Source organism: Nyctibius grandis, chromosome 7, assembly GCF_013368605.1.
Source record: "Nyctibius grandis isolate bNycGra1 chromosome 7, bNycGra1.pri, whole genome shotgun sequence".
Classification (NCBI taxonomy): Eukaryota; Metazoa; Chordata; class Aves; order Nyctibiiformes; family Nyctibiidae; genus Nyctibius; species Nyctibius grandis.
Window position 1 is genome coordinate 42,194,328 of NC_090664.1, and position 20,614 is coordinate 42,214,941.

Consider the following 20,614-nt stretch of genomic DNA (forward strand, 5'->3'; position numbering starts at 1 on the left):
TTGTACACAACCACTGTGCAACATCCACGCAGTTGAGAAGAAGTGTTGGGGTCTGAGAACGAGATTTTGTCAGAAACACTCATCGCCTGTTACCAGAGTCCAAAATCCACCAACAATGACCTTCACCCAGCTCCCCAATAAGTAGAACGATGCATGTAGTGTACCTCAGCCATCGTAGGGGAAGTTGGCTCAAATAGGGTCACAGTCCCACACTGTTTTCAAAGATGAAAGAACAGAGCAACTACATCTCAAGGCACTGAGCTGGATTTATTCATTTGACCATAATAGTATCAAACTAGAAATCACCTAAGATCACGTGTTAGAAAGGAGCAGCATTAAATAACAGACATATGAAAAAGAGACCATGCTTCAGAAAAGATTCAGGGTATAACATACATAGTATGCCATTTTAACACAAATGCTTACAAAGAGTCATCCTAAGCATCAGAGTTTATAAAAGTTTACGTTCTCATCCTATGGGATGTACAGAACTATGCAGTTTACATAGTTTTACTATCATCCAAAACATCATGTTTCAAATGTGTGAGGCACAGCAAGAACAATATAATTCCATTTCCATAGGAACATGAACACAGCTTGTCACTAATGACACGCTTTCCAATCCATAGCACTCACGGCAATTATACACATGTACAATTTTAAAGTATTAAAAAGCAAGAGTCTGGAGCCTGCCCACTGTTACCAATAGGGAATAACATTTGCTCTACCCTGGAAAACTACCCAAGATACCCTTGCAGCAGTTGTAACAGGAAGCAGGTACAGTCACTGCTGTGCTTTGTCAGGGCCAGCTTGCTGTGCTGTTCCCAAAGCTAACTGATATAGCCAGGGAAGGATTCCCTACACCCACAGAGAAGGGGAACAGCACCCTGCTCAGTGCTGACAGGTCAGGGAAGATGCAAAGTTAAAACACATCTGTAACAAAGTGATGCTCTGGCTCCAGAGATAGCTGATAGAAATTAGCTCAGCTTAAGGGAGGCCCCAATTTCCATTAAGAATGACCAGAGGCTGGCCAAGTCTCAAAGACAGAACAAAACTGAACCAGTCTTTAGTTAAATCAAGGACTTTTTTTTGGAAGGTTTTCTCTAAGGACAGCTCAGATAGACTGAATCTTACAGCCCACATGCTCCTTTTTTTTTTTTTTTGATGGCAGTGTTTGCAAGCATATATTACAGGTTTTATAAAAGTTCAAGGCCCAGCACAGGAAGATATCCTGGATTAAGACATTCCCAGCAGTGTTCTTTTTGCTGTCTTCTTGTCAGTCAACTGGCAGACGCACAAACATTGTTGCTTGGGATCAGCTTATCAGAGTCCCTAAGGGTTTAGCTTAATCATCTGTGCAATTAAACACTATTCACATTTTACAGCCTACAATGGCAACTTTCTTATGTACAAATTTGAAGATCAAGTCTTAAAATCAAGTTTTAAGAGGTAGAGGTCCATTTCTGACCTGTCGACATACAACGTTACTGAGTCAGTCGTATTCTAAGGCTGGTGGTCCCCTAACAATATTGAAGTAACCAGCTAAAGCTCCAAGATCTATGTAGAGTGACCTTTGCCTCTTTAGCAGGTCTGACTCTTCCATGCTCCCGGTACACAATGAGGAATCTAAAAAGGAAAGAGACAAAGCATGTCCTTATTGCACAAATAGCTACATTAGTTCAGTTCCATGGTCACAGACATTACTGGAATAATCGGCCTAATATTTTCTTTTATTTATCTGTGGTTTAGAAAGTTTCATTTTTAAGGACAATATAACATAAACCTCATATAAAACAAGATGAAAAATAACGAAATCGACACAAAACTCTAGGGCAAAGAGATGTAAGCAGTTTGCCACTGAAAACAGCAACTGTATTCAACTATTTCAAAAAAATCTCCATCAGCTGGGCCAGCTAGGCAGAGCTTCCTCATCCTCTGAGCCATAGTGCAAAAGGAGAGTTTGGTGCAAGAAAAAACTCTGCTAGCTTCCTGCCAGTTGAGAATTCCCCTTCATTACAGGGGAATTTTCATCTAAACAGATGACATCCTCTTTGTGTGGCTGGGTGTGACAATACAGAACAAATATGGGACCATCAGTCTCAATTTTTTTTTCTTTTAAATCAAGGTCTGAAGAAACCTTTGCAATGGCAGAACTCCCCTGAATACTTGTGCAACAGGTGCCTTGGAATCTCAAGCACCTAAACTGAAGTTCAGTTTAATGGTTAAATATTTTTTCATTTTCAGAATTGATGCAGATGGCATGAGCTGGTCAAACGATTATGCACCCACAAGGCAAAACCCAGAGGGAGCAATGCCATTCCAGATGCAAAGGCTGCGATTGATCTAAATGTTAAGTGGATTCGTGACAATTAGGCATTACAGCACCCAGAACTTTGCACAGGTATCTTTTCAATGCTTATCACAATCAAATAAACCACTTGTCTGGGGTAAGTTTTTAAATAATTTTTTGTCAAGACCTTCCAAACATATTTTAGAAGTAGAAGAAAAGCATTTTGAAGCCTGTTTAGCAGGCTGCTGGCACAAAATCTCCCTTGGTCTTGATATTACCTGAGGACACACTGAGTTTTCTAACTGGTTCATGTATTATCCTTCATAAAGCACTTATTAATGCACAAGGGAACAGTGTTCTATCCTACAGTCATTTTTGTTTTTAAACAAAGGGCTTGTACTGCTGACAGCAACATTACAGTTATGGTTTTATGCATGTCTTTAAGGAAGCAAAAATTGTTGGTTTTGGTGATGGTTATTGGGACTTTTTTTTTTTTGTTAACAAACAAATCACTAGTATCAATAAAACACCTCTGCTACTGTGGCAAATTAAGGCAATTTGGGAGAGTAGTCTATACTTCGTGAAGAAGTGCCCTGAACGACTGCCAGGGCTTTGTCATGAGCCAGCCCTTCCGGAGCTGCAGAATTCAGGCTAAGTTCTTCCCCAGTTGAAGTCAATGGGCGTTTTACATAACACTTAATGAGCTCTGGTCTGATCTCATCTGACTGGGATTTTTACTGGTCTCTTTCCAGAAGCTTTCTGAGTTTCGTTTGTCTCTAAACACTCACATCAAGTTTTGACACAAAGTGAAATCTGCAAAGTGCAACGTAGGTAAGCCTGACATCATTACCTGTAATGTTTTCTGGCAACTGCAGCTCCTTCCTTGCGAGTAGCCTTTTCCTTTCAAACAATGCCGAGTCCAGACTCTGGCACCGCGGTTGCTCTTCTGGGGGTGGGTGTAAAGCTTCGTGTTTCAGTAAGTCTGCTGCAGACAGTCTATGATTAGGATTCCTTTCTAGAGCTGCTTCTAGCAACTCTCTCATGGAAGTGCTGCAGTCTTCAGCAATGTCCTCTAAGGGGGGAGCTTGCTTGTGTATCTGTTGGAAGAAAAAAAAAGTCCATTGAAACAGTTATTCCAAAAACAATGGAAGAGGAAGTCACAGATGACCACATGAGTGGTCTGGGAATTCCCCACTTACAACTCGTAAGTCTCCCTGAGCTGGGCTGATCAGTTAGAACAGAACATGTAATTACACAAAATCCACCTTTTTTAAAATCAGATTTTAACATCAATTTAAAAACTCAAAGCAACTTCAAGCAAGCCTAAAATCTGGTGCAATGCAAATTCACCAGATTTCTGTACCACACTGGAAGAACCAGAGAACCAAATTTGCCAGGCTCCAGTTTTTATCTGCAACTTCTAAGACAACTAGAATACAGATTGGCTTGTTTCAATCAAGTTTCACACTGTTCTAACCCTGTCCTTGCAGTAAACCCAAGGCCTGTAAATTGTAACGCAAACCACAGAGATGGCTCCAGGCCAGCCTCTGTCTTCCCCTAAATGATCAAAACCCACTTCTTCCTTCCCTCCCTCCCCTGAAGCAAAAAGGATGATATCATCTCTCTGACAAATATTTTGATAGTTTTTATATGACTGGAGCTTTCCGAGCGAGAGTACAAGAAACACCTCAACTGAAACGGAGCTACAGCTTTGCTAAGGACACTTACAATATAGAGGTAGGATGGATATGCAGAACGAGGATATCTGTTCACCCAGGGCGGGATGCCAGTTTGCATATGAATAATAGTAGCTCCCATGCTGTAGATGTCTGCTTTTGTTGTGTGGCCTCTGCACAGGATAACTTCAGGGCTCATGTAAATCTGTGAAGAATAGCCAAAAAAAGATTAATCAATAGGGAAAAGCAACAAGCAAAGACGAACTGTGACATTTTGTGATCTGGGAAACGCCCTCTGATGGGGTGCATCCCACTGCCAGTTTGTTTTGTGGGGTACTGCTGGGACTGCTCCATTCTGCTTGAACAACATGGGCATGTACTAGGCTAAAGAGAGGGGATGACCCTGCTGCTAACCACCCAGCTGGGAATAGGAGTCCATTCGTCAAATCCCTGTTAACACTGGATACTACACGACTCCTGCGGACAGAACTGACATATATACACCTTCCTGCCTTACTTACTCTTCTCCTCTCCCTGCCTTAGCCAGTAACTTGCATGTTGGGGCATTATCCAAAGAAATGGGATAGTAAAGAACAAGCTAGGTCTAAGGCAATGCATAAATTAAAAGCCAGGTCTCTTAAGTCCTGCTGCATGCCCTTTCCACCAGGTTACCCCCAGAGCATCTATTAAGGCAAGCATCCCTCTTCTAGCTTTTTTTTTTAAACCAAAAATTCCAATCTTGTCTAAACCAAAATACAGTTTCCATCCAAACATTTCACTGAAACGTTTGGATTTTTCAAGACCCTGAAGAGGATCCGGTGGGAAGCTCCTGCCAGCTCCAGGCAGCTGGGAGTGCAACTGGAGGAGAACCAGAGGAGCAGGACACAGGAGGCACACCCCGCGGCTGGCAGGAGCTGCCCGCACAGCTCTGCCACCACCACTGGCAGATGGAGTAGGTTTCAACACAACGTGGGCACAGCCCACAGCACACTAGGTTAGCAAGCCACCCTATTTGCTTCTGGTTTCTACTTTTCCCTCACCCAGTCTCCCTCTAAAGGAACCAAACAGAACTTCAATTAGTTCAAGTCATCCTGCCACAAAGAATCACATTAAAAGCCATTAACTGACACAAGAGCAGGAAGTTAAGTCATCACCACATGGTTTGACTACTTGTTATCACAGACTGAGAGCGCCTGTAGGGCTCATACAAATTCCAAGGAACATTTCCCAGTAAATCACATACCATATCTGCAAACAGAGCTTCAGATTGGAAGCGTGTGCAAAGGTTCATCAGGCATCTACAGCTGCTACTTACTCCTACCCACTGCTTTCCTTGGGGCTAAGATAGAACAAGTGTGTCTGCACCCCCCACCTTTAAGTCTCATAAGGAGCAAAGAACAGAATTTCTATTTTGTAAAAAAAAAAAAAATAAGTCATTAGCAAATATAGTGCAACTTGAGTGAAAGCTATATAAACAAAAAGCAGCTGCCTTCTGGAGGAAAAAAGGATGCTGGAACAAGAACCTGTCTGCAGTTATAGTCAAAGTGTGAAAATGGTCAAGATGCACCTTGACTGCACATGGACAAAAAGCAAAACTGAGATGTGCAGCAAAGCTGTTATTTCAGCTGGCCTAAGAGTCTGTTGCCACCAAAGCAGGTAGCCCAAGCCCCAGGTACCTTCCCATTCCCACTCCTTCCTACTGCTAGGCTGGCACTTGTCTGCCAGTCAGACCGGAGACACAACCCAGCTAAAAACCAGTCCTTTTCTTTGTGCTGTGCTAGTTTTAGTTTAGCATTCCTGCAAATGAATCACACCTTCCACATTCAATAAACCTTAGCAGACAACTTTTTCCTCCCATCAAATGGTTGTAACTGAAGCTTACATATTTCAACAAAGTGACATAAGTATAACAGAAAGTGCAGCAAATGCCTAGAAAAAGTATTTTCTGCAGAGCAGTTTCATCACAACCATGGTATACTGTGCTGCATGTGTTGTACACACTGTTCAGAAAACCCAGGTTTTTCATGCTACATCAACTAAATAAAATTTAACAACCCTTCAATCATTCTGCCCAGAATTGCAACAATCCATTTTCATAAACACAAAGAAGATTCACTACATTCAGACTTTCTGTGCTATGGAAGCAAACAGAAACCCTAAACTCCCAGACAACATGCACAGAAGAAAGATAACTGCAGCTGCCACTTCCTTCATGGACATCAGTCCCTGCCAATACCAGGCGTAAAAGAAACCACTCAGTTCACAAGTACGATGCTGCAAGGCAGTAATAGAGCCCTAACAAGGGGTTGCACAACTATGTGCAGAAACAGCACTCCTGGACAACTGCACCACTTCTGTATAATAGAGGGTGCAAAACTCAGGAGGACTTTGGAGAGTCAAGATCTTACTTTGAAAAAATCAAGAAAGCCAGTGCTGTCAAAGACTACAGAGGGCATTTGTGGGTGACAAGATTAGGCCCCCCCACAAGGCTGAACATAGGCACTGAGGAGAGGAAGATGCCTAGGAGGAAGACTGTGAGCAGAAAAACCTATAGACTAGCATTCGTGATGTTCCTACAAGTCTTTGACTGGTGTTTGAAAATCTCCTTTCCCAGCGTTCTCTTTGCAACCTTACTTCTGGCCTGCAGTGCTGCAGCAGAACAGCAGGATTGCTGGCTCCGCGGACAGGCTATCTCTCCCCTGAGACAGCAAAGACCAAGCACCACCATGTTGCAGGGTTGTGCAGATTATCTGCTTTCTTGGGACATAACTGCAAGTGCTCAACAGTGCAGAATAACTTTCTTCCTACTAAATGAAGAACTAAGTGTTTTTTGCAGTTGTTCTTACCAGCTTGAACTTGGCCTGTCCTCCAACAGCCAGGAGCAGATCATCACCAGTCCACTCCATAAACCTGGAAATTTCCTGTTTACACACATCTCCATCCTTTGGAAATACCCTACCAGGGTTTCCGACTCATTCACACCATTTTTCTTATTCTCATTAACAGTACACAAAAACCCCCCAATCAAACAAACAAGCCAACCAAACCAAAATAAAAAACCCACAAAACACGTACATTAAATGCCAGAAAGCACGTTGCTTCCAGTACAGTAAGCATTTTAAGCTCTTAACTTCCCTTACTAGAAAGACAGTGAAAACAACCGTTCAAGTATTTTCACAAATATCTTGAAAACAAATAAACAAATGAGCCTGATGTTATGTGAAGTCTTGCTTTATCCTACCCTTCCAAGAACTGAAATGCTCTTTGTCAGCTATACAAGTATCTCCTCCAAACACATGCCTATACTGTGGAAGACTATGGAATAGTAAGCACCAACATTTCAGCTGAAGCATTTCCTGTAAACAACCTCCTCTGGCAACAGAGAGCATGCAAAGCTACTTTTGCAGCAGGTATCCAAGCTAATTGTTGCTGCTTGGTTGTTTGCTAAAGGTCCACTCCTGGAAACACTTTGGCATGAGGGTAGCCCAAGTGGCATGCAGGACCTCTGTGCACTTTCAGAGTCAGTCACTGTGAACATTTAAAAGGCACTCATCTCTACCACTGTAATGCCTAAGCAGTTTACCAGGTAATTATCAACCATGCCATACATAACTCCCAAAGGACAAGAGGGTTACATGTAGATGGGGAACCGAGCTTAGAAATGCAGAAGGACACAACTCAAAGGTCTATAATTTCTGCAGTTTCAAAGGAGGAGTCAAACTACTGTGTTGAGCAGGTCACCCCAATCCATAGTTGGTATCTCAGAAGAAATCTTTGCTAGAGCAAAGAACAAATTCCTGTCTGAAGCATCTCTGACCGTCAGCTGATTCACTGCAAACAACCCTCCTCACAGTACTGTTCCTTTGACTTCAGTGAACCCCGATTTCTCTTTGACTTCAGATTTAATAATGGCTAACAAATGGGACTGCAGAGAAGGTGACATGGCTTTCGAAGTGTAATACCTGATTCTCCATTCAGCAAGTTGAAAATAAAAATATGATTGAGATTATATTAATGCTTGCTTGTAACTTTTTTGTAACATTATAAAACTCTTCTGCCCAAGCTTCTACCCTCTAGCTCCAAATTTGAGCCTAAGCATCACAACCATGGGAGTAATACAACACAAGGGCTTTTGTCCCTCCAGCTTCTTACCTCTGTTCCTCTAAGGTCTTTGGGATAGTAAATGTCTTCAGTCATTTGAACACTTAGGCCAAAATCCACCAAAACAGCTTTAGTTGACATAAAGACAATGTTGCTTGCTAAAAGAAAAACCAAAAATGTCAACATTTAAGTTTCTAGCAGGTTGGGCATTTATTTTATAACATGTCTGTTTCATTTGGATGTTAGCCTGAAAAGGGAGATTAGCACAACCAGTCTCTATAGCTGACACGGTCCTTCTCCTAGCCAAAATGTGTCTGTTAGTGATTTGGTCCGATTTTAAATCATATCTTAAAAATCAAACTGGATTGGTTTATATAAAAGAAGAATCAACACTTGGTCATTTTCCCAGCTTAAAAAATAAAGAGAGAGAGAGAAAACGGCTAAGGGTAAGGGAAGAAGGTGGGAGGACTGGTAGGCACCTCAGCACAGCGAGGCTTGCTCTGAAGATGTTTAATGGTCTCCAAGGTGGAGACCATGCTGTGCAGGTCTGGCTATAAACAACATAACTGTTGGTCACCAAGAGGTTTCTTTACACTAGCGATTTAAATGAAGATAGAAGCAGAGAGGAACCGAGGCCACTCCACAGCAGCCACACTAGTCTCCTGCACTGGTCAGTGAGGGCAGCTCAGCACGATGACAGAGGAGAGACTATGGCTGCAAAGTAATAAAAGATGGAGAGTTCCAAACTCCCACTGAATTGCAGCAATATCTAGGGAACTTAATTCACTTTCCTTCAAAAAACTCTGCCTAAGGCACAACTTTGTACTCAGAGGCTTTTTTTGCAGTTGTATTTCTGATCAAATATTTATGAAGGTAGTGCTCTGTATAAGCCTTGACAAATTCTTGTTTGCTCTTTCAGAAGATGCGGACAAATGAAGTCTCCAAGTTATACAACAGAAACACATTTTCTCCCAGAGGAAACTGTGGGTCATTTTCCATCTTGATAGTGCCCACTGTGACCATCCAATGGAAAGAAAGATACAGGCTTTGATTTCAGTAGTACCGGTTCCTGAAGCAATCCTTCACACATTTGCCTCCTTACCAGTGCTACAAAACTACGTAAATGCATCTGTAATTTTAGGGATACCTTCGAAGATATGCATTTTAAACACCACATAAAGGACGGTGCAGAGGGCCACAGTGCAACAAGCTCTGCTGCCCTGTTTGGGACTGCACCCAGCCTCAGCTTCATCTGGTTTTGGACTAAAGCTCCCCCCCACCAAATAACCTCAGATTTAACTGCATTCCAGCCAAGGGTTAAAATGAGTGGCAGCACTGAGCAGTTCCTAAGATCCAACAGAAAGTCCTCCTCCCCTTCCTGGCTCAGGGGAGTCTTTCTCTCACTAAAATCCCCATCTCCCCCTGTGTCAGCAGGGCAGAGACTCAACGGGAGCAGACATGGCCAGGAAGAAATCAGAGATGTTGGGTAACAGCCTTTCCTATCCATTCTGCCTGGCAAGCAAAAACACATGCCTTGGCTCCCTTGAGTGAAGGCCACCTCGCCAGGCGGTGGGAACAGCTGCCATTAAGGGCCCGGGTTTCCCGGCTCAGCCCCTGGAACAAAACAGCTCCCTGCAGGCAGAAGCATGGCCAGGGTTTGCACCTAGGCACCTCCAGATGTGATGGCCGTCAGCCCAGCCGGGCACCTCCAGACGTGACGGCCGTCAGCCCCAGGCAGCCTTTGCCTCAGCTTCTTCCCTGCTTCCAGTAACGCAGAAAAAGGCTGGGAAAAGCAAAATGCACTCACATCCACCACATTCACCACAACGGGCTGGTTCTCCTATCCACTATCTAGATGCAGTAGGTTGGGTTTTGGCTGGTTTGGATTTTAAACCTTTTATTTAATGCCATTGTTACTGCCAATTAGAATAAACCCATCGGAAAGACTTACCACAAGCAAGAAAGCACAACTAAGGGAAAAATAAGCAGTTTTATAGTTGTCAGAATCTCTAAGACTTGCATATAAACTACTGACCCACATTAACTAAAAAAAAAAAAAAAAAAAGCAAAACCGAGATCAAAATGTAGCAATTCCTGATAATCGTCTTCTGTCAGCTATTTATTGTAATACTTCAGTTTGAATATTTCTATTTTAAACTCCACAAGTTTAGTAAAAATTAACTCATAGAAGATAAAGGTCTTCATCAGAAGCACTGTTACTAGAAAGGCAGAATTTATCTGTCTGCGGGGGGGGGAGGAGGTGCTAGGAAAAACACCATTTAATATTAAATGTAATGCATTAAAATTAGATTTTAAAGCAATTTAATATTAACGTATTAAATCTAGTTTTAATATCAATGTTTTGATTATTTACACATGTTAATACCCAGAGCTTTTTAAAAGCAAATATATACTAGAATTTGCAGTAATTGTAGAAGGAGAAAAAAAGTACAAATTATGTATTTAGTTCCAAAGTGGCTCAAACTGAGGAACAGCCACGTAGAAACACAAAACCTAAAAGAAGGTGCAAGTGGGAGGTGGGAATGGAAGTGTTCAAGATGAATTTACATCAGAAGAGGGAAGCTTCTGGCTTAACAGCCTGATAATTTCACTCATATTCTTTAGGTTTTTACTTCATATTGAGTTGCCCAAGAAAGGTAAAGGAACTATGACTTTCGAATCATGCTCTCCACTGAAGTGAATTAATAGTGTAAATAACTATTATCTCCAGAACCTGACCTTGTCATTTGTTGAGCATTATCCATCCCTCCCTCCCAGTGGTGCAATGCTTATGTGCCCCAGCTCAGTCCCAAGCCCCAGCCCAGCCTGGACCAGAAAGCACCCCAAGGAAATCACACACACATACGTTTGATGTCGTGGTGGATAATCCTCTTGGAGTGGAGAAAGTCAAGTCCTTTCAGGATATGCTTTGTCACCCAAATGATTTCAAATTCTCTCATAGGACCACAACTCTCCAGCTTTTCCATGACAGATCCTCCCTCTCCAGCTTCCATAAAGAGATGGATTGTTTCATCCCACAAAATAGCACCATATAATTCAGCAATGTTTTCGTGACGGAAACATGCCTGTATTTCAACATCCGATGGTTTGAACTGTTCCACTGGAACCTAGGGCATTGAAACAAAACCACAGAAAATCAGCTCAGAAAACAAGTTACCCATACTAACGCTAGTTATCCTACAGATTAAAATGGAAGAAGGAAGCAAAGCACTCCTATACACTTGTTAAAATACAGAGCTTTATTTTGATCTTGTGACTTGTTCTTCCTTTCCAGTTAAGATACATCCTGTTTAAAGTTGAGAGAGTTTTTGGAATCATGCCCAAATAAAAAGTGCAATCTTTCAGAAAAAGCAATGTAGCAAGAGTTATTCCCGTCAAAATCCAGTGGTTACGCAAACGCTCTATGCAAACTTCCTGGTGAAGGAGATAAAAATCCCACTGCTTTTTCCATTAGCTTTGTGCAGTCTCATCTGCTCTACCAGCACTATACACCCATCCGACACGTGGATCAGTGCTTGCAGTGCTCAGCACAGTCTACAGACTAACCATGCTCAGGACCATTAGCGACCTCAATTCAACCCTTATCAGCGCTGGTTTATGGCTTACAAGAAATGAAACCTGCTTTAAAGAGAGCACCCGGCAGCACTATATTTATTTTAAAAGTACTGATGGCAGATTGCTAAGACAAGTAAAAGCAGTGTTTGCTTACACACGAAAACGCTACTACTGCTCTTTTTATTTTCCTTCCCTCAGACTTGTGGCTGTGAACCAAGTAAGAGGCTAATATTTTTTATTGCAATGAGAAACACTGTTTGTATTTTCAGAAACATTAGGACACTTTAATTCTACAGTGGGTTATGCAGGAGTGGTAAACTAAATCTGTCCCCACGTGGATACACTGGCTGCAAGGAAAGGACATAAAACCGTCTCCCCAACTCTTTCACACACAGAAGTAATAGAGGTACTTATTCATGAGTGGGAGGATATAGAGCAGTGTCCCAGCTGAGCTTTTACTGGCCCTAAATATCTACTGCTCAATTCAGAATAGTATGTTGAAAGGTAAAGCTGAAAGAAAACCTTGGCTTGCATAAAAATAGGGGGGTGCTCAGCAGTTTTCTTGAGACATCTCACAACCTTACACTCAGTCAGTGCCCAAAACACAGTGAAAGCTGCACGTAAGCTAAGCTCTCAGGGACATTAATGGCACTGGAGTAAAGAAAACTTATGTCTGAAGACCCCAGTTAAAGGATTAGATCCTACAGTCATCTGTAGCAACAGGGTTTTGCTATCACCTTCAGCTGGGATGTGATCTCATGCTGATATTTTACCACCATGAAGACAGCAGGACAAGTAGAAATTCTTCTACCCCCACACCGCAGCAGGCCTGCCCACGTGGCAGTTACACATACTTTCACATACTTTCAAAATGTTGAAACTTTTGCAATCTCAGAGCCAGAACATTAAAAAAAGTTGACAGTTAAAAATGTGCATTTTTCCTACCTTGTGTAGGCCAACAAAACAGAGATGATCATCAGCCTAACAGTGGAAGCTGATGCTGACATATTTGAAAATATACTGTATGTACTATGTTGTACAATATTTGCTCAGAGATAAAACTACTGAACTAACATACCAGTTTGCATGCCATTCGTTTCTTGGTTTCTCTATCTTGGGCTAAGTACACCTTCCCAAAAGCTCCCCGAGGAATAAAATCAGAGCCAATGTTCCTGTAAGTCAGCTTCCACGGAAACAGGAGCACATCTGAGTCAATCTGATAGCGTCCATTCTTGGGCGTGATCTGTGGAGTTAAAAAAAAAAAGTCACAATGAAGTTAAAGCTACTTCAAGCCTAATTAATTTTATACATGTAGTGGAAAAAAAAATATATCACATACATGTGCACGATGCATGCAATCTGTTCAGCAGTCTTTATTTAGAAACACCAAATGGGAACAGCATGTGAGGTGTGGCACTCATTCACAGCCCAGGCATCCACGTTTCTCTCCAGTGACTAACTTACAAAGTGTAAGTTGCAATTAATTGTCTTGAAACAACAACAGCAGCTGGGTTAATGAAATTACCCACCTCTTGTTATTAGATTTACCTGCACGTTTGTCCTTCCTGTAATCTGCTAACTTGTTATGCCACATACCTGTTACTCACAGGCTATCTTTTATGATGTGAGCAAGAGTTTCAGCATTTCCTAATATCACATGTACTGCTAGGGGAACACATTTTAATTTTCTATCTTGTATCAGAGTTTCTGCTGCCTATTAAAAGGTCAAAGAAGTCTGCCGTGATTTTACCAGCCACCACGTTCTCGTTTTATACTGTAGTTCAAAAAAAAGAGCAGGAGTCGCACTGTCTGTTTTAGGTGGGTAACGTTGGGAGCTTTGGTTCTCTACACCATCAACAAGGTGAGGAGAGCTCCTCCAGGAAGCAATTCAGAGCATCTAAGTCAGTATCTTGCTCTAAATCTTCCTCCAAAATAGCTCCCTCCCTCTGCACATGACAGAAAGAGACCAAACTCCTACCTACAGCCATGTGAGTACTGCTTGAGGTTTCATGTTATTTCTTCAGTCTCTTAAAATTCTCTCAGCTAAAGAATTAGTAATGTTTCCTGTGAATACGCCTCAGGGATATACAGTATTGTCAGTATCTGGAATATTATTAAGACGTATACTGCTACTTTATCAAGAATCTTGAAGATACGTAAAAGCAGATCAGGGATATTTAACGCTTCATGTCTGTCACATGGTCTCACATACTCAGCTCTTCAACTACTCTTTTTAAGGTAACACCATATCAGAAAGATTATTTGGCTTAGATTTCTTTTTAAGATGTAACACACATCATCTTTCCGTGCTTTAACTACCTTCTTGTTTTTCAATTAGGAAAGTATCTTCTTGACTGCTAAACTGTCGTTTGTGACTAGTATCCACACGAAGTAAGTTAATTCTTAGAAGCTTAGAAGTTCTCAGTTTTGGAGAGGATAAGTTCTTAATGGCTGGGGAGTGTGTGTCTTTTAATAAAAAGTATTTTGCTTAGGATATGCAGAATGAGCCTCCCCTCTACTTATCAGAGCCAAGGTAAAGACTCTAGCAATCCGTACATCTCGCCTGCTTGCTTCTGCATTTCAAGGGGTTGAGACTAGCTAATCCACGTGGGTTACACCTACCCTGGAAAGTAACACAGACCAAGTGGAATGGATTTGTAAAGCAAGAGAGCAACGACCACCACACGATTCACATTTTCAGGAGGTTTTCAGGACTAGTTCCTAGCCTGGTCCTACAGAGTAAATGCTCATTTGTGTTTGTAATGCATCCTCCAGTTTAGTTTCAACTCGAAGAAATCCAGCTTACGCACTCCAAGACCCTCCAAGACCGCAAGCCACGGTGCAGTCAGTGGGGGTCACCAGACAATCAGAAACACTCCTGATCCTAAGGAAAATGCTGTAGATATTTACAGTGTAGATGTACCTGCTGAAACGCATGTACAGGTAATGCCCTGCCTCCAATCCTCAGTTGCTTAATGGGATCACGTGCACGTAATAGTACTTGGTTCATACCAATTGTATGCATCCATAGAAATAATATGCAAGCAAAACAACCACGAGTATATAGAACAGTGTCTATCCTAACTATAGGAAACATTTAATATTAGTAAGTGTCATTTCAATGCTACAGAGTTTAAAAAGTGACTGTTTTGCAATACTACAATGCTCCCTCCAAATCAGAATAAAGCAATACCCTGTGCTATTTCACATCTGAGTAACCAGTAAGCCTCAAGCAACCAGTGTTCACATATAAAACATGTTACATGAAAGATATTTAAGATCGTAGATATAGTGCATCTTAAGAAAATAAAGCAGCAGCACAAACATATATGAATAAACTTCCATTTCATGGCTGATTGCTTCCAGAGCAACTGATTTCAAATACAAGTCCAATGACAGTAATATCTACAGATGCTTGAAGAACACAAATCATTTTAGGGAAAAAATGAATATATCTCAAAATAACGCATCTATACTTGCAATTAGCAGAGTGTGATATTACATAATATTGTAATTCTGAAAGTCACAGTTGATACTAAATGCTTTTTCTCCTCACATTACTATGTTTTACATTTTGTGCAAAGTGAATTCAGTAACCGTACCAAAATAGATCCTAGACTTTTATTTGGGAGTTTTGCATAATGAACACTTTTTTACACAAGGCATTGGAAAACCCTTACCGTCTCCCAAACCTGTAAGCCATCATAATTGTGGCTTTTGCTTTTTTACTGTATGTCTCAAGTTCGCATTCAATGTTCGGAAATGCTTTCTAATCTCCAGAGATACTAAGAGGCAACATAAAGTGTATCTTTCCAAACAAAAGACCTTTCTCCATAGCTGCCTGAGCCTGCAGGGGCTAGACTTAAGGACCTCAGAGATCCCCTCCAGTCCCAGGTCTGCACAAGGAACAACAGCCTGACTGTTACTCCTAGGACTGAGGGTGATCATTATTTAGATTCATTAATAACTTCTAACTCCTAAGGCCTACTCATTTTCAAGTAAAAATAGAGAGACATACCATATTCAAGAGGATTCCAGATTCTTGCTGTCTGCATCCTTTAAATTGTTTTGCAGTGTTAGACACCTGATTTGCAAAAGCCAGCAGGTCTTCCACAGTCCCGTATTTGACAGAAGACATCAAAGAAACATCCCTTTCACAAAACAGTAAAGATTCCGCACGTTCTTCATTTTGATTTGCCTCTTCACACATTGTAATTAAGCTGTCTTCATAGACTGCAAGGTCTCCACCTGGATAAAGGTTTTCCATGATGTCTATCACCTCAGACATATTTAAATTAGTTAGCAACAAGTCAATCTCCTCTTTGCTATCACTATCCGTGCTCATATACTCCATTACTGTCCACTTTGCAAAACCACTCCTGAAAAAAAAAAGAAACAAACCAACCTGAAAACACTTGTCACCTACATTTGTTTTAGCAAAGAAAAAGAAAAGAAGCGATCAGGGTGACAGACAGCTTATCATTACACAGATTTAAAATTATTAATTTGTATTATGAAAAAAACCATACTGAGTAGACTGGATAAAGAGGAAATGGAGAAAAAGTCTTAGCTAGTGAAATTTTGTTTGGAGTTATTAGTGAACCTCCCCTGTCATTCATTCTTGGAATTTACTTTGATAAAGCTTTTTGTTAGAGGAAGTGGCACAGTAAGGAAGCAAAAACTAGTTATATTTTGCTGGATATGCAAAAATGAAGAAGCACTCTCAATACAGAAGAAGTAACTTGTTATTTGCAAATTAATGACAAAGAGAGATATAAACATACTCAGTTAGTTTATCCCCAAGTTTTAATGAGCAACTTATGTGACGTGCCCAGAAAGAGAAGGTCATAGAGCAAGATCATTCCAGTAGTAATAAGCATCTCTTAGTATTGTTGCATAAAGCACAAGTCAGTCACCACATAAGGTATGCAACCCGTCTTTTTTACAAATAACTGACCAGAACTTGACTTGAACTGAAATTTTCACCAGTTTCAGAAGAAAGTAAAAAATTGAGTTATTATAAAAGCAATGAGCTTTTGAAGCATTTCCAGCAGTTTGTTCTGTCCTTACTAGTCCTAACAATAACTTAAGATAAATCTTGACCATTTTTTTGAAGCAGACTTTCACTACATGAAACTGGGCTCAAGATCATGAGAAGTCCCTTCCCATCCCAGGTTCCTACCTTAAGCCAGAGAGAGTTACTCTATTCAAGTTAAAAACATATGCATGCTCAGTCATTACAATACTTACACAAGTAGTTTTCAACACATAAACGTCTAGGAGCACTTACCTTGTATTTATCCTGGTTACATCACACAAAACCATCAAAAACATCTCAATATAATCCCTAAAGTCGTCATGTTTCTTGAACCCGTATTTACCACTGATGATAATTTCACAGCGCTCTGTAGCAGTCTATTAAATAAAGCAAAACAAATAAAGCCATGGCAGACCAGCTCAAGCAGAAGGACTGGTTTATACTCATATGATCATTTGCTTCACAGACTTCACGGAAAGAAAAACTAGTAATCACAAGGCTGAGATAACAGGGGATTTTTTTGCAGAAAGGAAAAAACCACAACAGCTCAAAAAAGAATCAAGCTACTGTATGATCATCCATATTTCCAAGTAGTAGTGAAAAATAAGTTTTCGATGGTTAGGTCCTGAATTTTATTCTCTCTGCTGCATGCTTGCTAATAGCAAAGAAGAGAAGGATCTTCTTTTCCTCTAGCAGAACTGCGTAGAGCATGCCCTATTTAGAGAGCTCTCATTTCCCTTTTTCATAATCCACATCAACCACCTATTTTGGGCAAAAGATAACAACCAGAAAAAAAGATACTTTAAAAAGAAAAAAGAAAAGCAGCAAGTACAAACTATTTATCTCAAGGACAAGCAGCAGACTCGGTCCCCTGAGGCCATGAAGCAATGCCGTTTACCCAGGTACAGTTTCTGGTTATGATCATTATCTTTCTTACCCTCCCCACAAGGACGTGGAAGCTTTGTGGCACATATTTCTCATGGTTTAGGGTATTTACGTCAGCTCTAACGTTGCAGAAAACCAAGTAAAATGACGCGGCTGACTTGGCAAAGAAACTCGGACCACGTGCTGCAAGTTCGAAAGGCAGGACAGGACAGGACAGCTCAGCAGACGCAGCACACGAAAAGGCACGGGTTTTTTTTTTTCTCCTTTTCAAACTCCTGTGGTGACAGTGGCAGAGCAGCACTGTGTCCCCCTGTTCCCCCAAGACGGACACAGCGACTTTCAGCAGCACTCTACACCAGCTCACCCAGCCTCAAGTCAACCTGACAGCACCCCTAGCGTTAGGGCAGCCGGGGAGGAAACCTTGCAGTCAGTAGCACTACTCGAGCGGGGAGCACCCAGGCTTTGTATCTGGGGTGCTGAGAAAGGTCAGGTTTTTCCAACCTACACAAGAAATAAAAGATGCTAGGGGTGTTTCCTAACCCCTACCATCCCACCTTCCTGCTCTATGCTCAAGCTAAAGGCTCTTAAGAAAGCCTGAAATTGTTTACTCTTTATTATAAAGGAAATTTCTGTTTTTCCCCACAGCAAGACTTTTATTCATTGCTTTTTCTGGTGCTGAATTAATGGAGGTGGAGAGAAAAGAAACAGTCCAGTCATAAAAGGAACTGAGAGACTGCATGTGAAAAGTCAGGTAAAATTAGAAACTAGTCCTGAGGGACTTTCTGAAGAAAAACACGAGCCTCCAGATGCTCTAGTCTTTTGTGGATAGAGCCAAGTACATACCACGATTAAACTAATTCACTCTCTGATAACGTTTTCATGCATAAGGCATCTGTACAGTTTAGACCAAATGCAGATTTCCATAAGTGCCAGCTCTGCTCTGTTCCTCAAAATGTTCCCAAACTACAGCACAATACTAATATCCTCAACAGTTTCACTACTACCCAAAAACCTCTGAATAACAAGAAAAAGTGACTATAACCTGCATATTCTCAGTTCTGTGCCTGAGAAAAGCTGCAGACCCTTCATTTTTTCCCCTATATCTAGCAAATTCTGAACACCAAATGTTCACTAAAGCAATGTCTAGACTCTGTAAAGCTGTTTTTTTAAAAATTATGCAGCAAATTATATATTATATTTCCACCACTGCCAAAAAACGTGGCCAGTTACCAAAAGGGAATTTCTTCTCCCTGTTTTCCTTAAAATCCTGTAGTAGTATCTGTGGTGGGCACCTACATAATGTTCTAAACCATTCCATACAATCCAGTTAAATGAAGAAATTAAATCACTATGTATGTTTTACTTAGGTTCTCAGTTTAAAAACTGGTTACCTACAATGGAAAAGTAAAACTAAATGTAAGCACTTAAGTCAGTTGCTAAAGCACAAGACTCTTTCTCCAGTTCTGCCACTATTTCAACATCGTCACGAGTAATTTGCAAGCCAAGAGTTTATTTCTCTATTTATCACGAGTAGCTTTTCCTTAAACCCCTTTTCCTAAGAAGTGTGCTGCTTGAGACCATCCTTATATCCACCATATTAAAACAAGAGTAACTGGATACCAGACTTCTGAGCCCCTGTGGGATTTTTGTGTGTCAAGGATCAACAAAACAAAAACCCAAACCCAAACCACAATAAAAATTTTTTTTAAAAAAATAACAAACAAAAAACTAACCAAAAAACTGCACAGAATGGCTCAACACAATCACACACAGAATCACATAATGGTTGGGGTTGGAAGGGGCCTCTGGAGATCACCTAGTCCAACCCCCTGCCAAAGCAGGTTCCCCTAGAGCACGTTGCACAGGGTCACGTGCAGGCGGGCTTTTAGTACCTCCAGAGAAGGAGACTCCACAGCCTCCCTGGGCAGCCTGTTCCAGTGCTCTGTCACCCTCAGAGTAAAGAAGCTTTTTCTTATATTTAGATGGAACCCCATAATAAAGATTTCTTGTGCTGCTTTTAGGGAATAATTTCCTGGTCTAAGTGGCAAGAAATTGTCTACCAGTGATGAAAAAAAGTCCTTATTTGCTTTTAAGAAAAGTTATCGACAAACCTTGAAAAACACAATCCCTTCAGAAAAAAGTTCTGCTGTTAAAGGACACGAAATATCAACAATTTCAATTTTTACATCATTTCAGATATTTCACTTGGGAAAAAGAAAACAAAACCTCCAAGCCCTGACGGCAGCAAAAACCTCACCTCCAGGAGGGAGGGGGTTCCAGTGCCCCCCTCCTGCCCTGCAGCCCCCCGGGGCCAGCACAGCTGCTGCAGCCCAAACGCCCCCAGCGCACAGGCGAGGCTGGTCGAGGGGCTGAGGGCAGCCGGGGACCCGCTCACCTACGGCCCCGGCATCTCCGGACCCCGGGCGAGCCGAGGGGCCGCCCAGCCGCCCCCGCAGCCCCGCTCCGTCCCCGCGGGGCTCTCCCGACGCCTCCCCCCTGCCCTCCCGCCCCGCCGGGACACCGCGCTGTCCCCAGCCCCGCCGCCCGGCCCCGCTTACCCGCGGGAGAGGCGCCGGAGAGGCCGCACCGCCCGTCCGCACGCAGCCTGCGCCGGGGCGGCTCGGCCGGCTCCCGCGGGGAACTCCCGGGGCGGAGAAGGGCGCAGGTAGCACCGCCCGCCCCTGGCCGAGGGCGGGGGACCACAGCGGCTCCGGACGGGGTTTCTATTTCGGTTTCCTGGAAGGCGGGAGCGAGTGCCGCCCTGCCCCGGGGCGGGGGGGCCGGGACGAAGCGGGGCCCGGCTCTGCCGTGACCCCGGCCAGCGCTCTGGTCGTCCCCCTGCGTGTCCCTGGAGGTGGCATTGCTCGACGGCAGCTGCCTGTCACCGGCCGGTGGCATGGGTGAACCCCTTTCCTACGGCCCCTGACGTTCCCGTGCACATCTAGAGGGGATCCCAGCAGCTTCCCACACACAGTCCGTTTAAGCGTTTTCTGAATGAAACTTCAGCTGACACTCTGGTGGAATTTAGGACAACAATGCGAAGGATTT

The 20,614-nt window shown here is 42.3% G+C and overlaps 1 protein-coding gene across 1 annotated transcript; it reads right to left on the reverse strand.

The window, feature by feature from the left end:
- Positions 1 to 302: 302 nt before the first annotated feature.
- On the reverse strand, positions 303 to 20,189 carry MAP3K8 (mitogen-activated protein kinase kinase kinase 8). Its single transcript, XM_068404458.1, has 9 exons — positions 20,125 to 20,189; positions 16,934 to 17,058; positions 15,662 to 16,022; positions 12,722 to 12,886; positions 10,934 to 11,195; positions 8,119 to 8,225; positions 4,019 to 4,171; positions 3,141 to 3,387; positions 303 to 1,626 (listed from the first exon to the last, which is right to left on the reverse strand). The coding sequence occupies exons 2-9, from the start codon at positions 16,975 to 16,977 to the stop codon at positions 1,493 to 1,495; spliced, it is 1,473 nt and encodes a 490-aa protein (XP_068260559.1). The 5' UTR covers positions 16,978 to 17,058; positions 20,125 to 20,189; the 3' UTR covers positions 303 to 1,492.
- Positions 20,190 to 20,614: the final 425 nt, after the last annotated feature.

Excerpts from the sequence above, each read along its gene's own strand:
- MAP3K8 (XM_068404458.1), bottom strand. The coding sequence starts at position 16,977 with ATGTTTTTGATGGTTTTGTGTGATGTAACCAGGATAAATACAAG. Across the intron at positions 12,887-15,661 it reads CTGGAATCCTCTTGAATATG|ATCACGCCCAAGAATGGACG; the intron begins GTATGTCTCTCT and ends TTAACTCCACAG. Across the intron at positions 11,196-12,721 it reads AACGAATGGCATGCAAACTG|GTTCCAGTGGAACAGTTCAA; the intron begins GTATGTTAGTTC and ends TCAATGCCCTAG.